Source organism: Lepisosteus oculatus, chromosome 11 (assembly GCF_040954835.1).
Source record: "Lepisosteus oculatus isolate fLepOcu1 chromosome 11, fLepOcu1.hap2, whole genome shotgun sequence".
Lineage (NCBI taxonomy): Eukaryota > Metazoa > Chordata > Actinopteri > Semionotiformes > Lepisosteidae > Lepisosteus > Lepisosteus oculatus.
Window position 1 is genome coordinate 37,419,240 of NC_090706.1, and position 17,696 is coordinate 37,436,935.

A 17,696-nucleotide genomic window follows, 5' to 3' on the forward strand; every position below is an offset into this window, starting at 1 on the left:
TGGTTTTGAAACGCTTAAGCTCTGCCACCGCAGTCTCGAATTCCACTCTGCTGTAAAGTCAGATCGATTGTCTAGCGGTATTAGGAATACCATGCACTGCTCTAAAGGAAAGGCTGCACTTCAATCGCCTTGCCCTGCCATCTTGGACAGGTTAAGAGCTTGGGCAACGTTTCCGTCCTTATTTTAATAACTCAAAAGCGTTGAGATCTTGTGGGGGGGGGTTTCAGTGTGGTTTTTGTTTTTAATTTTGAACATAGAAATAAAAGTGGAAAGAAAGATCCCCCCCCCCCCCCATCATGGGGAAGAGCCTATAATTTTGGCAAAAGTGTTTACTTAAGAAAGGGCATTGAAAACAGATGTGTTGTCGGTGAGATGGCAAGACGAGGCTTGAGCCCTGCATGTTTATTGTTGGTAGGAATTTGATTTCAGCCTCCACGGGCCTTGCGCCTCTCTGGATGGGGGTGCGTGAAGGCGTGTGTCAGCAGGTGGGGGGGTGGAGGGGGAGTGGAAGGGGACCCTCAAGGCCGCTATGCTGAGATCACCTCGCAGCACAGTGTTAAAAATAAATTCTCCACTGCTGGTCTTGAGTTACAGCATTATGAAGTAAGGAGCTGCTGTTTGTTTCTGGTTCTTTTGGAATGCTGGTACATTTTTCGAGGTCTTTGTAATGTGACCATGTGCCCGCTGCTTTATTTGGAGTGTTCAATTTTCACGAGAGAAGTTCGTCCAAGAACAGCAGAGAGCACTCACATTTTAGGACATGGCTGGCCCAGAGCCAAATAAAACTGCACAAGAGAAGTCCATTCTTTCTGCAGTTCTAATCCATTAATCTGAACTGGAGTACAAACGTCTCTGCCTAAGGGCCTGAGCTAGTGACGCATAGCTGAGAAATGCAACTTGAGTGTGCTGCAACATTCTGGGTGTCCCCTCCCAGTTACAGTGCACCCCACCTGACAGAACCTGACAGCAGTGTAGCACTGTAATTGCCAGATCAATCCTTTTCCCACCTTTCTTCCTTTGTAATGTGGTTTTGTAACTAAATGTCAGCTGAGCACTAAGAAGAGCCCGCAGTCCTTTGTGACTTCTGGAAGGGACACATTTTTTTGTGGAGCACAAGCAGCTTCTTACCGGAGCAATGTAGTGTTAAAAAAAAAAGGAGGTTTGAGGGTCCTAAAACCCTGGTATTATGACCTCTTCATCGCAGTCATATAGTTCCTGGACTTTCAATACTAAATTAATCTGTTGACACACTTTTAATACTGCCTCAGCCCTCCAGTATCACCTATTTCCTTTGTATTCATTTGTCTTTGTACTGGTGGGTGATCGCATGGTCTTGTCCTTTATTCTTTTTCTTATTTGCAGTACTGTATGAGGTTGCAGGACCTGATTCTGCCTGGGCTCAAATGGGGTTTTTCCTCTGCCCACTAGGGGATGTTAAAAGGCTTAGAGTTAATATCCTGACACTGACATTCATGACCTATTTTTGATTCGGGTTTGAGCTGTTGTCATTCTCTCCAAGCCATGTTTCTCTGCTTTAGTTGAGTTTGTGGTCGCTCTTCAGAGGTTGGCATTGCACACTTTGAATCCATAATCTCTTCTCTTTTTTTGGTGCAGCATCCTAAAAAGACCTTTCACATTTATTAAATCAGCAGATGCTTTGATCCAAAGTGACTTGGTGTCATCATCTCGTCAAGATGCAAAGGGTGCATATAACCGTAACGTAAAACCACAAAAAAACTGTAAACAAAGTAAAGTTTAAATGAAGTGCTGAGGAGTTCAGTGCGTCTTGGCCTGCAAGCAGTAGTAATGCAAGAACATAAGTAATGGGTCTCTGGGTTAAGTATTCTAAAGGTATGAGTGTTTGAAGAATAGTCTAATGGCACATGCAGTAGTCCATCTTGAGGTGACTGGATGAGGAGCTGGGTTGTGTTAGGATTGAGGTATGGGCAGAACATTACAGATATTGCAAATCAGAAGATGAGAGCTACCACAGGTGAATTGATCAGAACTGCATGGCCACAAAGCCGTAATTCCGCATGCTTGCAGGGAGATGAGTTAATCCACTTTTGAAAGCACGCTGCTCAGACCTGATGGGTGGAAGTAAGCTCCATTTTCTATTTCAGTCCATTTCCCCACCACCCCACATCTTAATGCAGGTTCCTATGTGATGCATGGTTCCACTATAGAGCTTATAAGGCAAGAAGCAGATTGCTAGGGTAACAATGCCAGGTAAGGTGCCTGTAAACAGGTCTCGACAACTCGAGCTTTTATTCCCAGTTGGAAAAGCTGGTTTTGAAGTCTTTGAAACCGTTCCTATGTAAAACGGTGACCTTTTACGATAGACAACAGAAACCGTCTTTATGTGTACCAAAAACAGGCTGTGAAACAACGAAGGCACTTTTAATTGGCCCAGTTGGGTGGTTCCTCATGGTAAACCACTACTGTAGGAGGGGAAGTCAATTTTAATGTGAGCTGGTTGTGGTCAATTGTATATTCCTCAGAAAGGAAGAAGCGCACACTTAAAGCAAAGGTGAAGTATAGTTCATGGAAGATTTCCCATTACTTTAAAAGTTCAGGCTTCCAATATGAAATCTTTTTTCACTAGGAGATTTGTACATTCCAATCTGGAAACATCATAGGGAGAACTATTCAAATAGTGTTTCATATGACACTGCAGTGTATGATTTTCGTACTGATATTTACTTCTTTTAGAGAAACTTTGTAATTGAGATAAAATATACAGTATAAAGGTTTTTCATTTTTTTTATGATGTATTTAAAATGTTGTAAAAACCACTATGCTTATTTTACCCCTAAAAGAAGAGCTTGGTTTTTCTTGGTCTCGCCATGTTTATTGGAGTGGTATTGTAGGTGTGAATTAAAAGCATTTCACCTGGCTTCAAAAATTTCCCGATCACCTTCCCTACGATGTACAGTCTCGTAGACTCTGGAGATGTCTCCACCTGATAGGCCCCTATAGAGAGTCAGTGTTTTCTGATTGCAACCTGTGAATAAATGTGTGCGTGCCTCTGCATGTCTGGACAGTCCCTTGTCCCTTAATCTTTTCAGCAGGCCTTCCTCAGATTCCTGAAGTACCTGCACCATCTCAAAATTCTCACTTATTTACTGATCATTAACCTCGATGGTGAGCCTCATTTGCCTATGTACAGTAGATTCCAGCAGCTCAAAGAAGCCAGATGTCATTTTTTTATACGCATAGTACGTATGACTCTGTCAAAGTAAAAAAAAAAAAACATCATGCATTCTGCTGCTCTAGATGATATCTGGGAGATTGCTACTACGATTGTGTGCTTAACATTACTTTGTCAATTAAAATATAATTCCAAATTTGCCTTGTATTTGTGCCCTTTCGTAAAATTGTAATCTTTCTGATTTGCATGCCTTGTGACTCTGGATATCCTTTCTCGTTTCCTCACTGTCACTGTGAGTTTATCTAGGGTCAGGCGTTGTAGTGTTTTTTTTGGCACGGTTGCAGGTGATTCACGCTGTAGAAGAACAATCGATCTGAGATGAGCACGGCGGTGATGTGCCTCTGCACACCTGTTTCTGTGCAGGAGTATTACTAAACTCCTGGGGCCACAGTCTGTTGCGTAATAAGCTGTCTGTGATGTAGGTGTTCTCGTCTGCTACCCGTCTCTTACACAGCTTACACAATGCATCACCTGAAAGTGTCACACTCCCAGAATAAGTAGGCAATTGGTATGAATCTTAGTTTCAGTACTTGGAAACAGACCAGCCCCCTTTTTTGAAAATGTTGTAATCACTGAAGACTGTCATTCTTCCAGTATCCTATTAATTGCTGCTTATTTATGACTGTGCTTTGCTGGAAAATCTTTTGGACATTTCTAAAGTCATATGTCTTGTCAGTCAATGACATTTTGGTTTGAATGTGGGGTCTTCACGCACTGAGCAGCCCTAATAGAAGTTTAATGTGCCATTTTCTCTTGAATGGTCCTGGGATTATGTGCAGGCCACTTGCCAATTTAGCCAGAAAAGACTGCACCTGTTAACATGTTTATTTGCAAACCTTCTGCCGTGCCTGCAGTGACGCGCCTGCAAGGTTATATTACCAGGGCCCTGTATCGGTAATCCAGTGTGTAATGCCCTTCCCCCCCGGAGGGGTACATGTTGCATTGGCTGAAGAGGAAAGTGAGGCTCCCAAAGCCCTTTCCTGATGGCCAGAATACGTCTTTGAACTGTAAATGCTCAATGTTGTGTAGTGACCTCCAGGGCACCATCTGGGTGGTCTTCCAGTTTAGGGATCATTCCTTCCATATTAGGTGGCAGAAGGCCAAGGTTTATTAAATAGAGGGAGAGAGCGATGGGGACCAGTGGCAGGAGAAATAAAGGTCAGATTTGTGAAGAAATTTTAACAAGCAGAAAAAGTACTAGACAAGCCTTTGAACACCCTTGTTAAAAACACCAGAATTTCCCAAGTTGAACTTATTTAATTTTATACTTATAATAAACTTTATTTTATATTATTTTATACACTCCCTTGTGCACATTGGGAGTGTACACCATTAAAAAGCTTATTAATTATAGACGGTGTTTGTTTCAAGTACACTGTGATTCACATTGTTTTGAGCATGCTTTTTTATTTCTTTTCTGGAGCGATTGCCTTTGAAAACTTCAATAGTCTCCGGTGTCCGAGATTTGTCAGTGTTGCCAGCATATCTCTTGTCAATGACTTTTGTAGTTGTTATTTTGTTCATAGCTGTTTATTGATCATTTCTGTTCTATTACAATCATGCTGTCCTACTCTGTTATTGGTTATTTTCCAGCCTATTGATATGATGATATGGTGTGTCATTTTCTGCCCCTCTTTTTTTATTGATGATCTAGAGCTATAGAGTTATTTCCATCTCCCTGGAACCCTGACCTCAGCAATTCAGTGCCACAGACCCGAGTGACGGAACAGCTGTGAGGTGGCAGAGAGCCAGTCCCACATGTGTTCATGTCCTTCACTCTGGGACAGAAAACCCTACAGCCTTTTCTCTATCTGACAACAAGGTCTGAACCGCGGTAATAGGGTGTCTGTAACACATTGCTATTCATCTAAAAAAAAAAAAGCTTTTTCTTGAGGTTCCTCTTGGAATAGGGTGGAGATTGAAATTAAACATCTTCAAAGATTTGGGATGCCCCCTCTCTCCCTCCCCCTTGTTGGTTTGACTGTACCCACTGTTACTCTGCCACTGTAAACGTGATGAGAAAGTGATGGAAGTCAAACTACAGGTTTCTCTGGTACACCATGGCACCAAGACGAGATGTGAAGAGCATACAGGCAGCACACTTCTAGGTTTTGGGAGCACCATTTGGTGTTTAATATCTGCTGTAATGGAAGACTAGAGCTGAAATCCTCTGTTATTTATCTCCTTAAGTTAGTTCGCAGTTATTTTCTCATTTAAAACTGCACTCCATGTATATTCAATAAGACGTTTAGGTCAAAAATGCATGTCCATCAGCCCAGTTGCTTACTAATTCACTGGAATTTTGGGAAGCAGACGGTGATTCATCTGACCAGATATGGCTTCTGTTGCTTTGATAGGCTGGCATAACCAGTTAGGAATGCATTAATGTTTTCAACTGTGGTGGCTCTCGATCAATCAGTTTAATGGTAATGAGAGTAGAATTCAGCTTGCAGCATTTGGTTTCGGTTGTACAACACATTATAAAAGTACAACACAAGATGCAGCTGTACTGGGGCATCTAGGTTAAAACAAGCCTGTTACGGTTACATCACTCCTCCCCGGGAGGAATGTTCAAAGTCTTTGAGGAGGGGGTTTGATGTTTATTTGAACCGAGTGCCCGAGGTGAGTCTGATCCTTGGGATTGACCGTTTAGACTACGCTGCAAATCCAGGAAATGAAGTGGAGGTAAAATCCCAGTGAAATCCTGAAGAGTATGTCTATTCCAGAGGTTCTTGGCTTTGCGCGAGCTTGGCGCAGTCTAGATAGAAACGCGCTTTACAGACCAGCCTCTCTGGAGCTGGAATCTTTTTTTTTTTTTTTTTTTTTAGCCAATAAAATCTGCTGAAAGTGTGGAAATAAAGCAGGCTTGCTTTAGGTTAACATTCTGGCTCTAGAGAGTATAGTTAGGGCCTGTATATTGCACAATGTTCATGTTATATTCGAATGCTTGTGGGACTCCTAATCTTTAAATAGAGCTACATGGTAAGGCTTAGAAACAGAAGCCTTGTGATCCTTTATAGCAGATAAAATAGCCCTACTGTATGTAAAATGCTCCCTTTTTGTTTTCTGCATTATTTTGGTACAAGTTTGTTTATTCCCCACATGATTTAACACAAAAACAAGCGTCCAGTAGAAAATGTTACATTAGAATATTATATTTACATATGTTTAAGTACTGTAGAGAGCTATGGCTGTTAATAACTATTAATGCCATTAATAGAAAAGAAATGCAAAAAGAAACATTTATAAATATTTCGCCCCATACTTAAAATTTCACTTTACCTTAATGGAAAAAAAAAAACCCAAATTATGTTCAGTGTCTGTTACAATATCTGGTTTACAAAACTGGAAGTCATCGGTCAAGCATTTTCAAACCTAAACAATCTGTCCATAATCTGAAGGAAAATAAATGAACTGAATCTGCAGCAAGGTGCCTGCAGGAGATACAAGTCATTAGTTCACTCTGCTGCACTGGCCACAGTTAATGTTTTCATCTGCAAGGAAGAAAAAATGATCTGAAGCAAAAATAAATTGAGAAGTCTGCCTCCCTGCACAGCACAGATAAAGGAAACCATCTCTTCGTACAAAATTGTCTGTAGTGTTTTTTTTTTACTATTTGCTTGTTTTGTCTGTGTTAGCAGTAGCCAGTAAAACAGTGGTTTTCTTGTCAGTCATTCACTTCGACACATTAAGAAAGAGGAAAAAGCTATTTCAAAACCACCAACTGTAAAAGTGACTTATTACTGAAGGCTGCTGTAAATATCGTGGTCAAAGAAAACAAAGTGCAGTAAAACTTTGGGGCTTAAAATGTCTTGGACAGAAAAGCGGTCTTGCTTTTGGCCTTTTAACTGATGGAAACCAAGCAATTTACAGAAGCAGAATGTGAACTGCCTCCATGCGCTATGTGGTGATAGTTTGAACCTGTTGGAACAGGTTCGTTTCCAATAAATGTTGGAATAACTTCATTGCCTTAATGAAAGCACAATTTTACCTTTCCTTGTCATCCAAGCACAGTGATGCAATTGCTTTACAAAAACAACTAGACGCCAGCTCCGTGTTGTCCTGTCTTAATTGCCAAGGTCAGTTTTTATTTCTTTTCTTTGACCTTCACTAGCTGCTGTGAGTACTGTATCTTGCTGATGAATGAGAACAGCACTGGCGTTTGTTGATTAACCTCTACAGGGTTGGACTCAGGTGGTGCAGGAACAGGATTTGAGGTTCTTGACTTATCCCAGCTCTCACAGCCCCTCCAGGGGTGTGCGGTCCTGGAGCCTTAGTGAGCTCATGTCTGAGGGGAAGTGAAACTCCATGCCCCTTTTTGGTTATAAAGCCTGAGGTCACATCAGTGGTTTGCCACAGAACTCTGGAGCTGACATCACCGCATGGTGAGGAGCCTGGATTTCAGAGATTGGGGTGGGAGTGTGACTGCTGCTCAGAGTATTCTCTCCCTCCACCCTCAGCACAGTTTCCCCCACTCAGTCTGACACAGACCCCTGTAGGATTGAACTCTTTTTCTCCAAAATGGTTTAAGAAACTTTAGGGCTATAAAAAAGGGGTAATTGCTTCTTTGATTTTTTTTACCCATTTAGCGCTGTAAAACATTGGTCAGCTTCACGTTTTCTTTAATTAAATAAAACGCACGTTATAAATTTACTGAGCCAATGTTATATAAAGAGCCTTACATTTTTACTGGAGCCAATGGAGTAAAATACCTTGCTCAAGATGCTTGCCCACGAGATGTGAAACCACAGCCTACCAGTTAAAAGCTCAGAACCTTCACCGCCGTACCGCATTGCAATCTACACACTTACATGTGTTCCTTACAATGGTAAAATGATTAAACAGATCTCTGGAACTGTGTATACGTTACGTCTGATCATTTTTATAGAAAAAGGCTCTCGTATTACTAAGCCTGCTACCTTGTCACGGATTAGAGTTTGTGTAGGCGAGTCACACTGAATTGTACATTGTACAATTTTACTAATGTTTCTGGCCCCCAATTGTGCAGATTTTTGTTTCTAAGTAATATATTTCTGATTACTATCTGGATTATATTTCAGGATTACAGAACTGACAGGCTCTCTTTATCTCAGTACATTGAACCAGTCCTGAGGGGCTGTTAATAGTACGACGCACAACTGCACTTATCTGAAAACCACATAGTGGTGTCCAACTGAATTGTGTATTGTGTATTATATGATATATATAGGTGTATATTTAAGGAATAATTAAATAGAATTTTCTGTTATTTTAAACATGTACATGCATTTTTTTCAAAGGGTTTTGGCTTTGTTTTCCTGTAAAAAAAACATGGCAAATTTATTTGAAGACCGGGCCAGTTTCTCCTTTTTCTAAACCTAAATTAAATATGTAGAAAATTACATTGTGGATGTCTGGAAGCAAGCCAGGTCTGAAACATATTGATAAGTCAGATGAGTGGATTTACTTTGCATTAATCAAACTCTACGGTTTGCAGACCAGATGCTGGAATACATAGCAGGCTGTTTGAAACTCCAGTGTTTTAAGGATATTGGAGTTTTTGACACACATCGGTGGTCTCTTGGGCTTCCAATGGAAGTTTATTAAACCTTTGTGAGCACGTATTGACATCTTCAGACTGGGGGGGGGAGCACAGCCAGGCTCTGTGTTAGTGAAAGGCGAAGATTATAATTAACCATCTGGAGTTTTTTTTTTAGATTCAAATAAGTTATCACCTGCCGACTCTGAAGTTTAGGTGAGATGTAATTAAAAAAGACCTCTTTTACTGCTTGTAATATGCTTGGGTGTTTTTACTGTAATAGTCTATGAATTTGTATTTATCAAGTACAACACTTAATACTGTACCAAACATGCGTTTGGCTACTAAGAAGCCATTCATGTTATTATGCCTGACCGTTAAGCTGACCATCCCAGTTGGATTGGAATGGGGTGAGGTGTCAGCAATTCAGGCCTTAACGTTCAGCTCGCTGTGTAAACGGGTAACCCATTCAAAAATGAAAATGATGCATACAGTATCACAAGAAAAGGGATGAAGGTCACTTGTTGCAACAAATGTCAACCAAATAGCTTCTCCTCATTTATTCTCTTTTTATAAATCATGTTTTCATGTTTCATTGTTGCTGTGCATTTTCATTTTCTCCTGAGAGGGTTTCCCAAAAGCATGTTTTGATTCTCTGATCTGCCGGTCTTAAAAACACCTGATCTGAATTTTTTTTTTGTTTTTTTTTTTTTTGCCCTGGTCTGTAGACAGCACGAAAGGTAGCGCACACCAGTGTTGGAAGTGACCTGAGCAGAGGACAGCATTAATGGGGAAATAATGGCACTTTCATTTAGCGTCAGCAGTGAGGTACTTTGTCTTCATACACCTGCCAGGGAGCAAACGAATGCCACAGGGCATCTGCCTCGTGCTGTAGAGCAGAAACGACACCAAAAGCAATTTGTTTTCAAAACCACTGACTGGAAAGACATCTCCAAAAACACAGCCAGCAGTAATGGTCTGTTAAAAGATGACACAGAGTTCTGTAAAACCGAGCAATTGTTCAGATTACAGTAACTTGGTTTGGAGGTGGCTGGCTGTCTGGAGGACAGTGGGAAATGGCATCAGGTGAGAGATTATTGAAGCTAATCCAAGCCAAGACATCACTGTATCATATGGATTTAAGTCTGAGGTAAAATGTGAATTAAATTAAGTGATTTATGGGTTCGCCATATGCACCACATCCTGCTATATTGAAATGAACAAAGTGGGCAGTCTTGGCCGAATACGTCTGCAAGAGCCGTTTTAGAGAAATGAGGCCATAAATACAAGTATATCATGCAGTGCTTGATTCAGATATTTAGTGTCTATTCTGTATTCAGAGTTATTTGTGGAAAATTAAAGAATTCCATCTTTTTGGGGAGGCAGCGATACTTTTGCATCCTGTACATGTTAAATTAGGTGGTGGAAAGCCTTTTCAACAGTGGTAAAAATTGCTTGAGGGATAAAATTCAGTAAAACGAAGGTGGCAAGCTTTTTTTCTGTAAGGGCTCCTTCCAGCTCTGTCACTCCTAATAAGCTCTTTCTTAATTTTTATTGTATCAAGTTCTTAATATAACTAGTGCAATAATTTTGCCGGTTTGACATTCAAACGCTCCCATTCCAGGTCCAGAATGTTATCTGGGTCTTCAAATTTGCCAGTACCTTAAGACTTTTTGAGAAAAGTGAACCTGATTCAGTTAATTGCTGCTACCCATTTTATGGTAGAGTGGCCTGGAGCAATTGTTGTAAAGTATCTGGGCTCTTGGGTAGAATATCAGTAACAGGGATTTTATTCAGAGACCTAGAACGCCTGCTATAATGTACCTTATAAGAACTGGATTGAGAAGCAGCCATCTTAAACGGGAACTGCAGTCCCAATTTAATTCCAATTTTGTAAAAATTGTGAAAGTACTGTATGGTCACCATGCTGTCGCAAACCTCCGGTCTCACTACGGACGAGAGCGAGAGTTTGCATAAATTGATGTGGCCCTTCCTGCTCACTAGTCACTGTAATGACTAATGTAAATATCACCGGATGTTTGGTTGCCTTGTTCTGAATCGGAGAGTGTCTCTGTGGAATCTGGAAATTCTGTCCATTTTGTGATTTAAATTGGAGGTTTTACACATTCCTGTGTACTTCTACTTTCGTTGGGGTTGGAAATGCACTCATCGGCGCTGATTCTTTCTAACCCCAAAATATAACATAGCGTTGCAGTTCCCCTTTAAGCAGGTGCTGGAATTGTCTCCCAGAAGAAAAGTAAACCGTCAAGCAGTAAGGGGAGTTGGAACCTGTTGGAAGGGTCCCATGTGCACGCGGGCTCCTCACAAGCTCTTTGTTTTGTTTGACAGCTGACTCCTGGGGGGAAGGCTGCCCAGGCAGGCGTCGGGCCCGGAGACTGGGTGGTTTCCATTGACCACGCCAACGCTGAGGAAATGACCCATGTGGAGGCGCAGAACAAGATCAGAGCTGCTGGGGACACTCTCACGCTTTCTCTGAGCAGGTACTGGATTCAACGGCTTCGCGTCGCCCTCCTCTCAACTCTCCTCTCGTCTGGCATGCAGGGTCATAAGTCTAAAATCCTTTAGTATAAAAAAAGAGGTTAGAGCTTCTTGGGAGATGGGCACTGCGGACGGGCAGATGGATGAATGGGACTGTAAGTTTGGGGAATTGAATGGTAACATTTCTTTGACTCACATAACATCACATTTGAGCCAGAAATGAGAAATGTAGAAACTGCTGGGGGTTTAATTTGCTGGCTTTCGTTTTGGCAAGACTAGACATCTATAACAAAAACTATTTGAGGGGGATGGACAGTTATTTCAACTGTCCCATATGGGCTTTGTTAGCAGGCAGGCTCCTGAAGGAAGCCCTTTCTCGTATGAACGGAGTAGGGAGAAAGGCATGCCCTGTGGTCTAACATGAAAACGTTTGTTACCCCAAATTCTTTGTAATACCTCACTGAGACTCTTTGCCCCCAGTCTTCAAGGTTAAAAATGTGGCCACATGAGATGATTCTAAAGCCTTATTGTCTTTCAGTTCAGAAGTCTGTTAAAAATCCTGCCCTAGTACAACAATATATTGTGGTTTACGATCTTAATAATGAAACAGTAATTTGCATTTGTGTGTAGTGGTGCTTTGGGGACTGTATTATGATCAATGCGGGGCTGACATTTCCAAATCTGGTCCCACCCAGATACGAACTTAAAAACCTGCAACCTCTCCACTATTTAAATGACCTTTTTATCAACCACACTGCATCATCTCCTGTAACTAGAAGCACTTTTTTAATTTTGATTCGATTTGCACCCTGTATGGAGTTCCGTTTTATTCCGTCGGGAAGAGTAAATAAAATGGAATTAAGGGGAGTGGGAAGGTCCCACAATAATATAGAAATAGAGGTATGTGTGTGTAAATACAAGAAGGGAGAAAATCGATTCAATATAATGGCATTCACTTTGGATTCAGTTTTTCTTATTTTTGCTGTTTAGAGAAACTCAAGTTTTACTGAGTTTCCTTTCTTGATCCCTTGACATGTATCCTATTATCCTTGCATACCTGTAAAATTTCCCTCAGTAAATGCCTATATAAATGTTTCCTTACCTGCAAGCTTGTGACAGCCTCATAGTTTATGAAGGAATTATTTTACAAGTCTGTTTGTATCTTTGACAGCTTTTAAATTTGTACAGCCAGCAGACCTTTATAAAGACAGATGAAAGCGAATACCATGCTGTAGTCAAGGTGGTGCTTCCCTGCCAGCGCAGCTTGAAATATTGATCTTTCCTGATTTGCTTTATGGCGCAGTTTACTTTAAATCTTTCACTTAAAGTATTTATAGAGTTCTGAGTGGTGCATTCTCATGTGGCTGGCTGGAAGAACAACACTGTAGTGCAGTCCTGTTTTCTTGGGATTCAAGAAAAATGTGATGTAATCTGATCGAGTCATAATCCATCTGAGAGTGTTTTCAGTAAGAATTGCGAAATTGACAGGGGTGTCTCGACAATCTCCTTACCTCATTTAGGAGTTTTGTTACAGCTCATGCATTGCTAGTGCTGACTCTTTCCATCTTTTGTTGATTCTAATTTACTGATTGTGCTGGACCTGTGGATGCAATGGACATCAGACAGAAGGGATATGGCTAACAATCGGCGGTATGCCAATTAGTGCAGCTACATCCCTGCTTTAGGGCCCTGGATTCGATCTGAGCCTCAGGCTTCTGTCTGTATGGAGTTTTTTGTGGCTTTTGTGGATAATTTGTACTTTCCTCCCATATCCCAAAGATTTGCCCTGTAGGTTAGACAGTTTGTTTTTAAATTGTTCCAGTCTCTGTTGGTAGAGCATCAAAGGTCCGTCTGGTTAGAAAGCAGTTGTGTTCCTGGTCCTGCCTTGGACCTTGCACACACTGTAGGCTCCTCCAGATTAACTTAATGAGTGGCTGTCGCCAATAGTGAGTGGATGCAGGTATTATTTTACAGTCCTACAGTCCAGTTTTGGGTAGATTTTGTTAATTTTTTTTTTAGAGATAAAATCTGAAATGCCAGGGAAATAAAATACTCACTCACTTCTGGAGCTGTCGATATTCCACTGTAATGATGCATTTAAGCAATTATTGTGTATTTGTAGCTATTCTGATAAGTGGCTTAATGATGGGAAGGTCCATCTCAATGGGTTATCAGGCAGCCACAACATAAATTAGGACAGATACTCTGAACAGTAGATTCCAGTAGATCTTGGATAGGTTTTAGCCAGCACTTGACTTCTTAGAATACTCAGAATAGGAGTGAGTTGCAATGTAATTGAGTTGAATTCCTGTTGGGTTACTGGCAGTGAAATCTTAAGAGCAGTACTTCAAATGGATGAAATGAAGGCTTGCCTCTTCTTTTAAAGTCAAGAGGATACTTTACGTTTTTGGAATGGATTGGGGAGCAAGAGTTTTCTTTTTATGAACTTCTTCCATATTCTTCCTAAAGCTGAGCATTTGAATGGGCAGGGGTTATCTGCTCGGAGGTGGGGAAGGAAACTAAACAAGCCACTCATCACTCTTCAGTTCAAGCCTAATTTGTTTGTACAAGACGCCTGCTTGCAAAAGAATTGTCTGTGGCACCGAGACACAACAGTGTAAAAAAAAAAAAAAAAAAAAAAAACTGACCCTCGGAAAACTTGTGTTAATGCTGTAATATGGTGGATAATGCTAGTGCTTCACTGCCCTTGAGTCCTGGGTTCGATTCTGGCCTTGGGTTCGTGTCAGACTTAGGGGCACATGTTCTCCATGCATTTGCATCCCTTTAGTGCCTCTCTCTCCCCTGTGACTAGTTCTGGTTATAGGGCAGACATGGTACAGAGGCAGTACCAATGGGGAGTTAGGAGAGGCTGACAAACCATAATGGTCCTGCGAGTTTGAACAATTTGATGTGTTTTAGACAGGAGGCCTGGGACATTGCTGATATGTTCAGGACATCATTTCTTCTCCTGGCTTCCCTTAAACTTCAGGGTTTCTCAAGAGTTGCATTTTACATGCTCCCATAAGATGAACATGATGCTTGTGGGGAAAAATAAAGCTCTTTCTGTTTTTTTGGGATGGAGGCAGGATTCTGGTGGTTTTATAGAATGTTGACTTCAGCACCAGAGATCTCAAGAGTGCTGTGTCTTTAGGAGAATTGAAGGCTTTTTCAGGAAAACCCAGCACTTTATAATTTCCTCCAGGGACATTTCCTGCAGCATCCCAAATGCTTTCATGTGTCTTTCCTCTATTGTCCTTACACTTGTTGGCGTTTTTCCACAGTCCATTCCTACATAAGCAAATTGCTTCATTTTTATATTTGTGACCTTCCTGAGGGTAATCATGAGTAATTGCTTCTTAAAGATGGAATAGGGTTATTATTTTTGGCAGGATAGCTTATTCTGGAGGATAACCAAGCTTTTACAGAAGAAATGAAAAATGAATCCGTACAAGTCTTCTCCAGATGGGTCTGGCTTTCTCAACTCCGGCTTTAATAGCCTCTTAATAAAAGTCTTAACGTTTCTTTTCTAACCTTCGTTTTACCCTTCATTCCAACTGCGTTTCAGTAACTGTAACTGTCACTTAGGTTCAGTCATCAAAACCCTGATTTTTTTGCCAGCGGTCTATATAACAAAAAGCGACATACTGTTCGGACTGTAGCATGGTCTTTCCTGATGTAGGTAGAACAGTCTCATATTTCTGTCTTCGTAGGCCAAGTACAGCACAATTCTCATAAAAATGAAAATGCCATGCCTCATGAAAAGCATGCTATATATTTTGAAGTTACAGTATTCCTTTTCTGATTGAATGTTTGATTGCTGGCAAAGATCTTTGTGATGACAGTGAGATGCTTTTGAAATTAGCAGAGTCGTGTGTTTTTTCTTACCTCCTTGGTTTCTTAAAGAGGAAGTAATAAGCAAATGCTTGTCGAAAGCCTTCTTCCTTATCTTCAAATAGGCGATTTTCATGAGGAGGAAAATACTCAGTCCCGCTAATGTAGTGTGATTTATGAATCAAAACTTATTTCATCCATCAAAATTAATATACAGTATAAAAGACCTACTACTATACAGTTCTCTCAAATTATTTTGATTTCTTGCCGACAGTAGAAATTGAGCTGTTGCCTGATTATGGATAGGGTGATTTGAGAAGATATCTTCTGTTTTCTAAATAGGACTTCTGAAAACTCAATTGGTACTTGAATAGCAAAATGCAAGGCTAAGGGCAACAACCTTTGGCGTAAAACTTAGGCTTTATTAGAAGAAATATACCTGTATTCACTTTAATGGCTGTACATTACTAATGGTGTACTTTATTTTTAGATTGAACAAAAAATGGCATCAGAAGTTATTGCAATAGTTTTGGATAACATTTAATACCATCTGTAAAATATTTGTGAATATTCTGAAATATTGCCTTTGCTTGTGGTTTTCCCATCTGTTCCTTTTGACTGTAGAGTCTGGGTGCTACCCCTGTATTTGTCTTCATTCTTAAATTTACAGCCCTCTGTTTACACTCTTGCAGACCTGCAACAAGACCTGTTATTACCTGTTTTCATCTGGAGTTTTGTTCCTTCTTTTACAATTTACAGCTCTATTATTCTGCCTCCCTAACTGTGTGCGTATACTGTATAGACTTTTAAGTTTTTCAGAGCATTCAGACCCCTTCTGTTTCTCTTCTCCTTCGTTAAAAGCCCATTCTTGGTTTTCATTGGCTTTAGAAAGCATTGATAAATTGTCGTAGAACAACACTCTTTCATCTCGTTTCTCTGTACTTTTTACCTTTCCATTATCTCCTCTTGTAGAAATAGTCACTTGAGCACATCAGGGTTTCTGTTGCTGAACTGTACTTCTAGCCTTGACTTGCAGGACTGTGGCCCTGCTACCACAGTGCATTTCCCTGTCTTATTGTCGACACATGTAGATATTAACCTCTCAGCATTGTGAAGGGAGATAACTAGAGAGTTATTTCAGCTTGTTGCAGGAAGAATAGCCCGTTGTCTGTTTCCTGTTTATAACCCGCTGGCTACCATATGCATAGTGTTGGAGTCTTGCTTAGCTGTCAAATTGGGCACATGGGGAACTAGGTTTGGACTGATAACTCGAGTGGCCGCAACACCCCCGCAAGATAACAACCATTCCAACCATCATGACGAGTGATACAGGAAGGAATGGCCTATCACAGGGTTCACAAGCTGGGTTTGTACAGAAAACTGCCATCCAGACGTGCTTTTTTCTGTTAGTTTAAGAATGCAAAGGCTTAGTGGCTTATGATACATTCAAGCACCATTTTCCTTAAATGAAATCTGAAAGAAAAAATGGAATTTGAACTGAGCTGTATAAAAGCTCAGTAGCTTTTATACAGAGCAGGAGAACAAGTCGAAATATTTATTGACTTTTTTTGTATTATGCCGGTTAATTCAGTTCATTTCTTGTTCTGCCGGAGTGTGCTGCACAAATGTGAGGGTGCTAAAACTGCAAAGGATAAGTGCTGCATTTTCTTTAACTCTCAAATGTGGGGAAGAAAAAATCCGAACATTTAACCAAGAACAATTCAGGTTACAGATCATGGGGACCTTAACAGCCCAGTTTTGGGATGTTTTTTTTTGCGTAGCTTGTATCTTGATTTTCTGGTGGGTTTTGCTTTAGGTCACCATGCAGAACTGTTCCTGTGTTTTCCATATTTAATAAGTTAACTCCTCCACACACACACACACACACCTCATGCTTGCAAGATGGCTTTAATCCTGTTTGTTCCATTACACTAATTTGATTTATACAAGCCTCTCTCTGCAGCCCTGACTTCAGAACATGGTGTAGCGATATCTCCACCCTGACCTAGATGCTGTTTTGTTTGTGACCTTCTCCGACTGTCTGACAAGCCCCGAAAGCTTTGGCTTCCTACCATAGCTATCGAATGTTTCTTCTGAATGATCCCTGTACGTGTGCATTCGAATTGCTTCAAGATGTTCATCACAGAAAATATTTTCTGCTGTGGTTGTTGAGTATTACTTGAATACAGATCAAGAAATTTAAAAATTGTTACCAGCTGCTTACTTGGTCATCGGTGACCAGAATGAAGGGGTCACCATATGGGTTGGAAAAATGAAGATGAGTTCACTGTAGCATGCCACTAACCGTTTCAGAGTTCACAGTTTCTGTGGGTCAGAAAGAAATAAGTTTTGTTTTGGCAGGGTTAATGTAATTTTTCTATTTATCAAATTCTGATTCTTGATTGTCTACACATTGCACGCAAATAATCCTTACAGTTTAGGCAAATTTATATATTTTGCATATGGAAATGTTGATCTGCAGTTCCGTCTGTGATGCCAATCAGTGAGTACCACGATATCTACAGAATGTACTCTTTTTTTTTTTCTGTGCTTTTTTGAAAACATGTATTTCATATGGGGCAACATAGTCTTATGACTATAATAGCTAAACTTGTATGTAGACTTATGGAGCAAAAT

The 17,696-nt window shown here is 40.6% G+C and overlaps 1 protein-coding gene across 4 annotated transcripts in view; it reads left to right on the forward strand.

Annotated features, from left to right (window-relative positions):
* pdlim7 (PDZ and LIM domain 7) overlaps positions 1 to 17,696 on the forward strand; it is a 50,705-nt gene that overhangs the window by 10,498 nt on the left and 22,511 nt on the right. For all 4 annotated transcript variants that reach the window (XM_015349895.2, XM_015349892.2, XM_069196172.1 and 1 more), the window contains exon 3: positions 11,079 to 11,230. In XM_015349895.2, the coding sequence (XP_015205381.1) occupies positions 11,079 to 11,230 (152 nt within the window). The remainder of the gene's footprint in view (positions 1 to 11,078; positions 11,231 to 17,696) is intronic.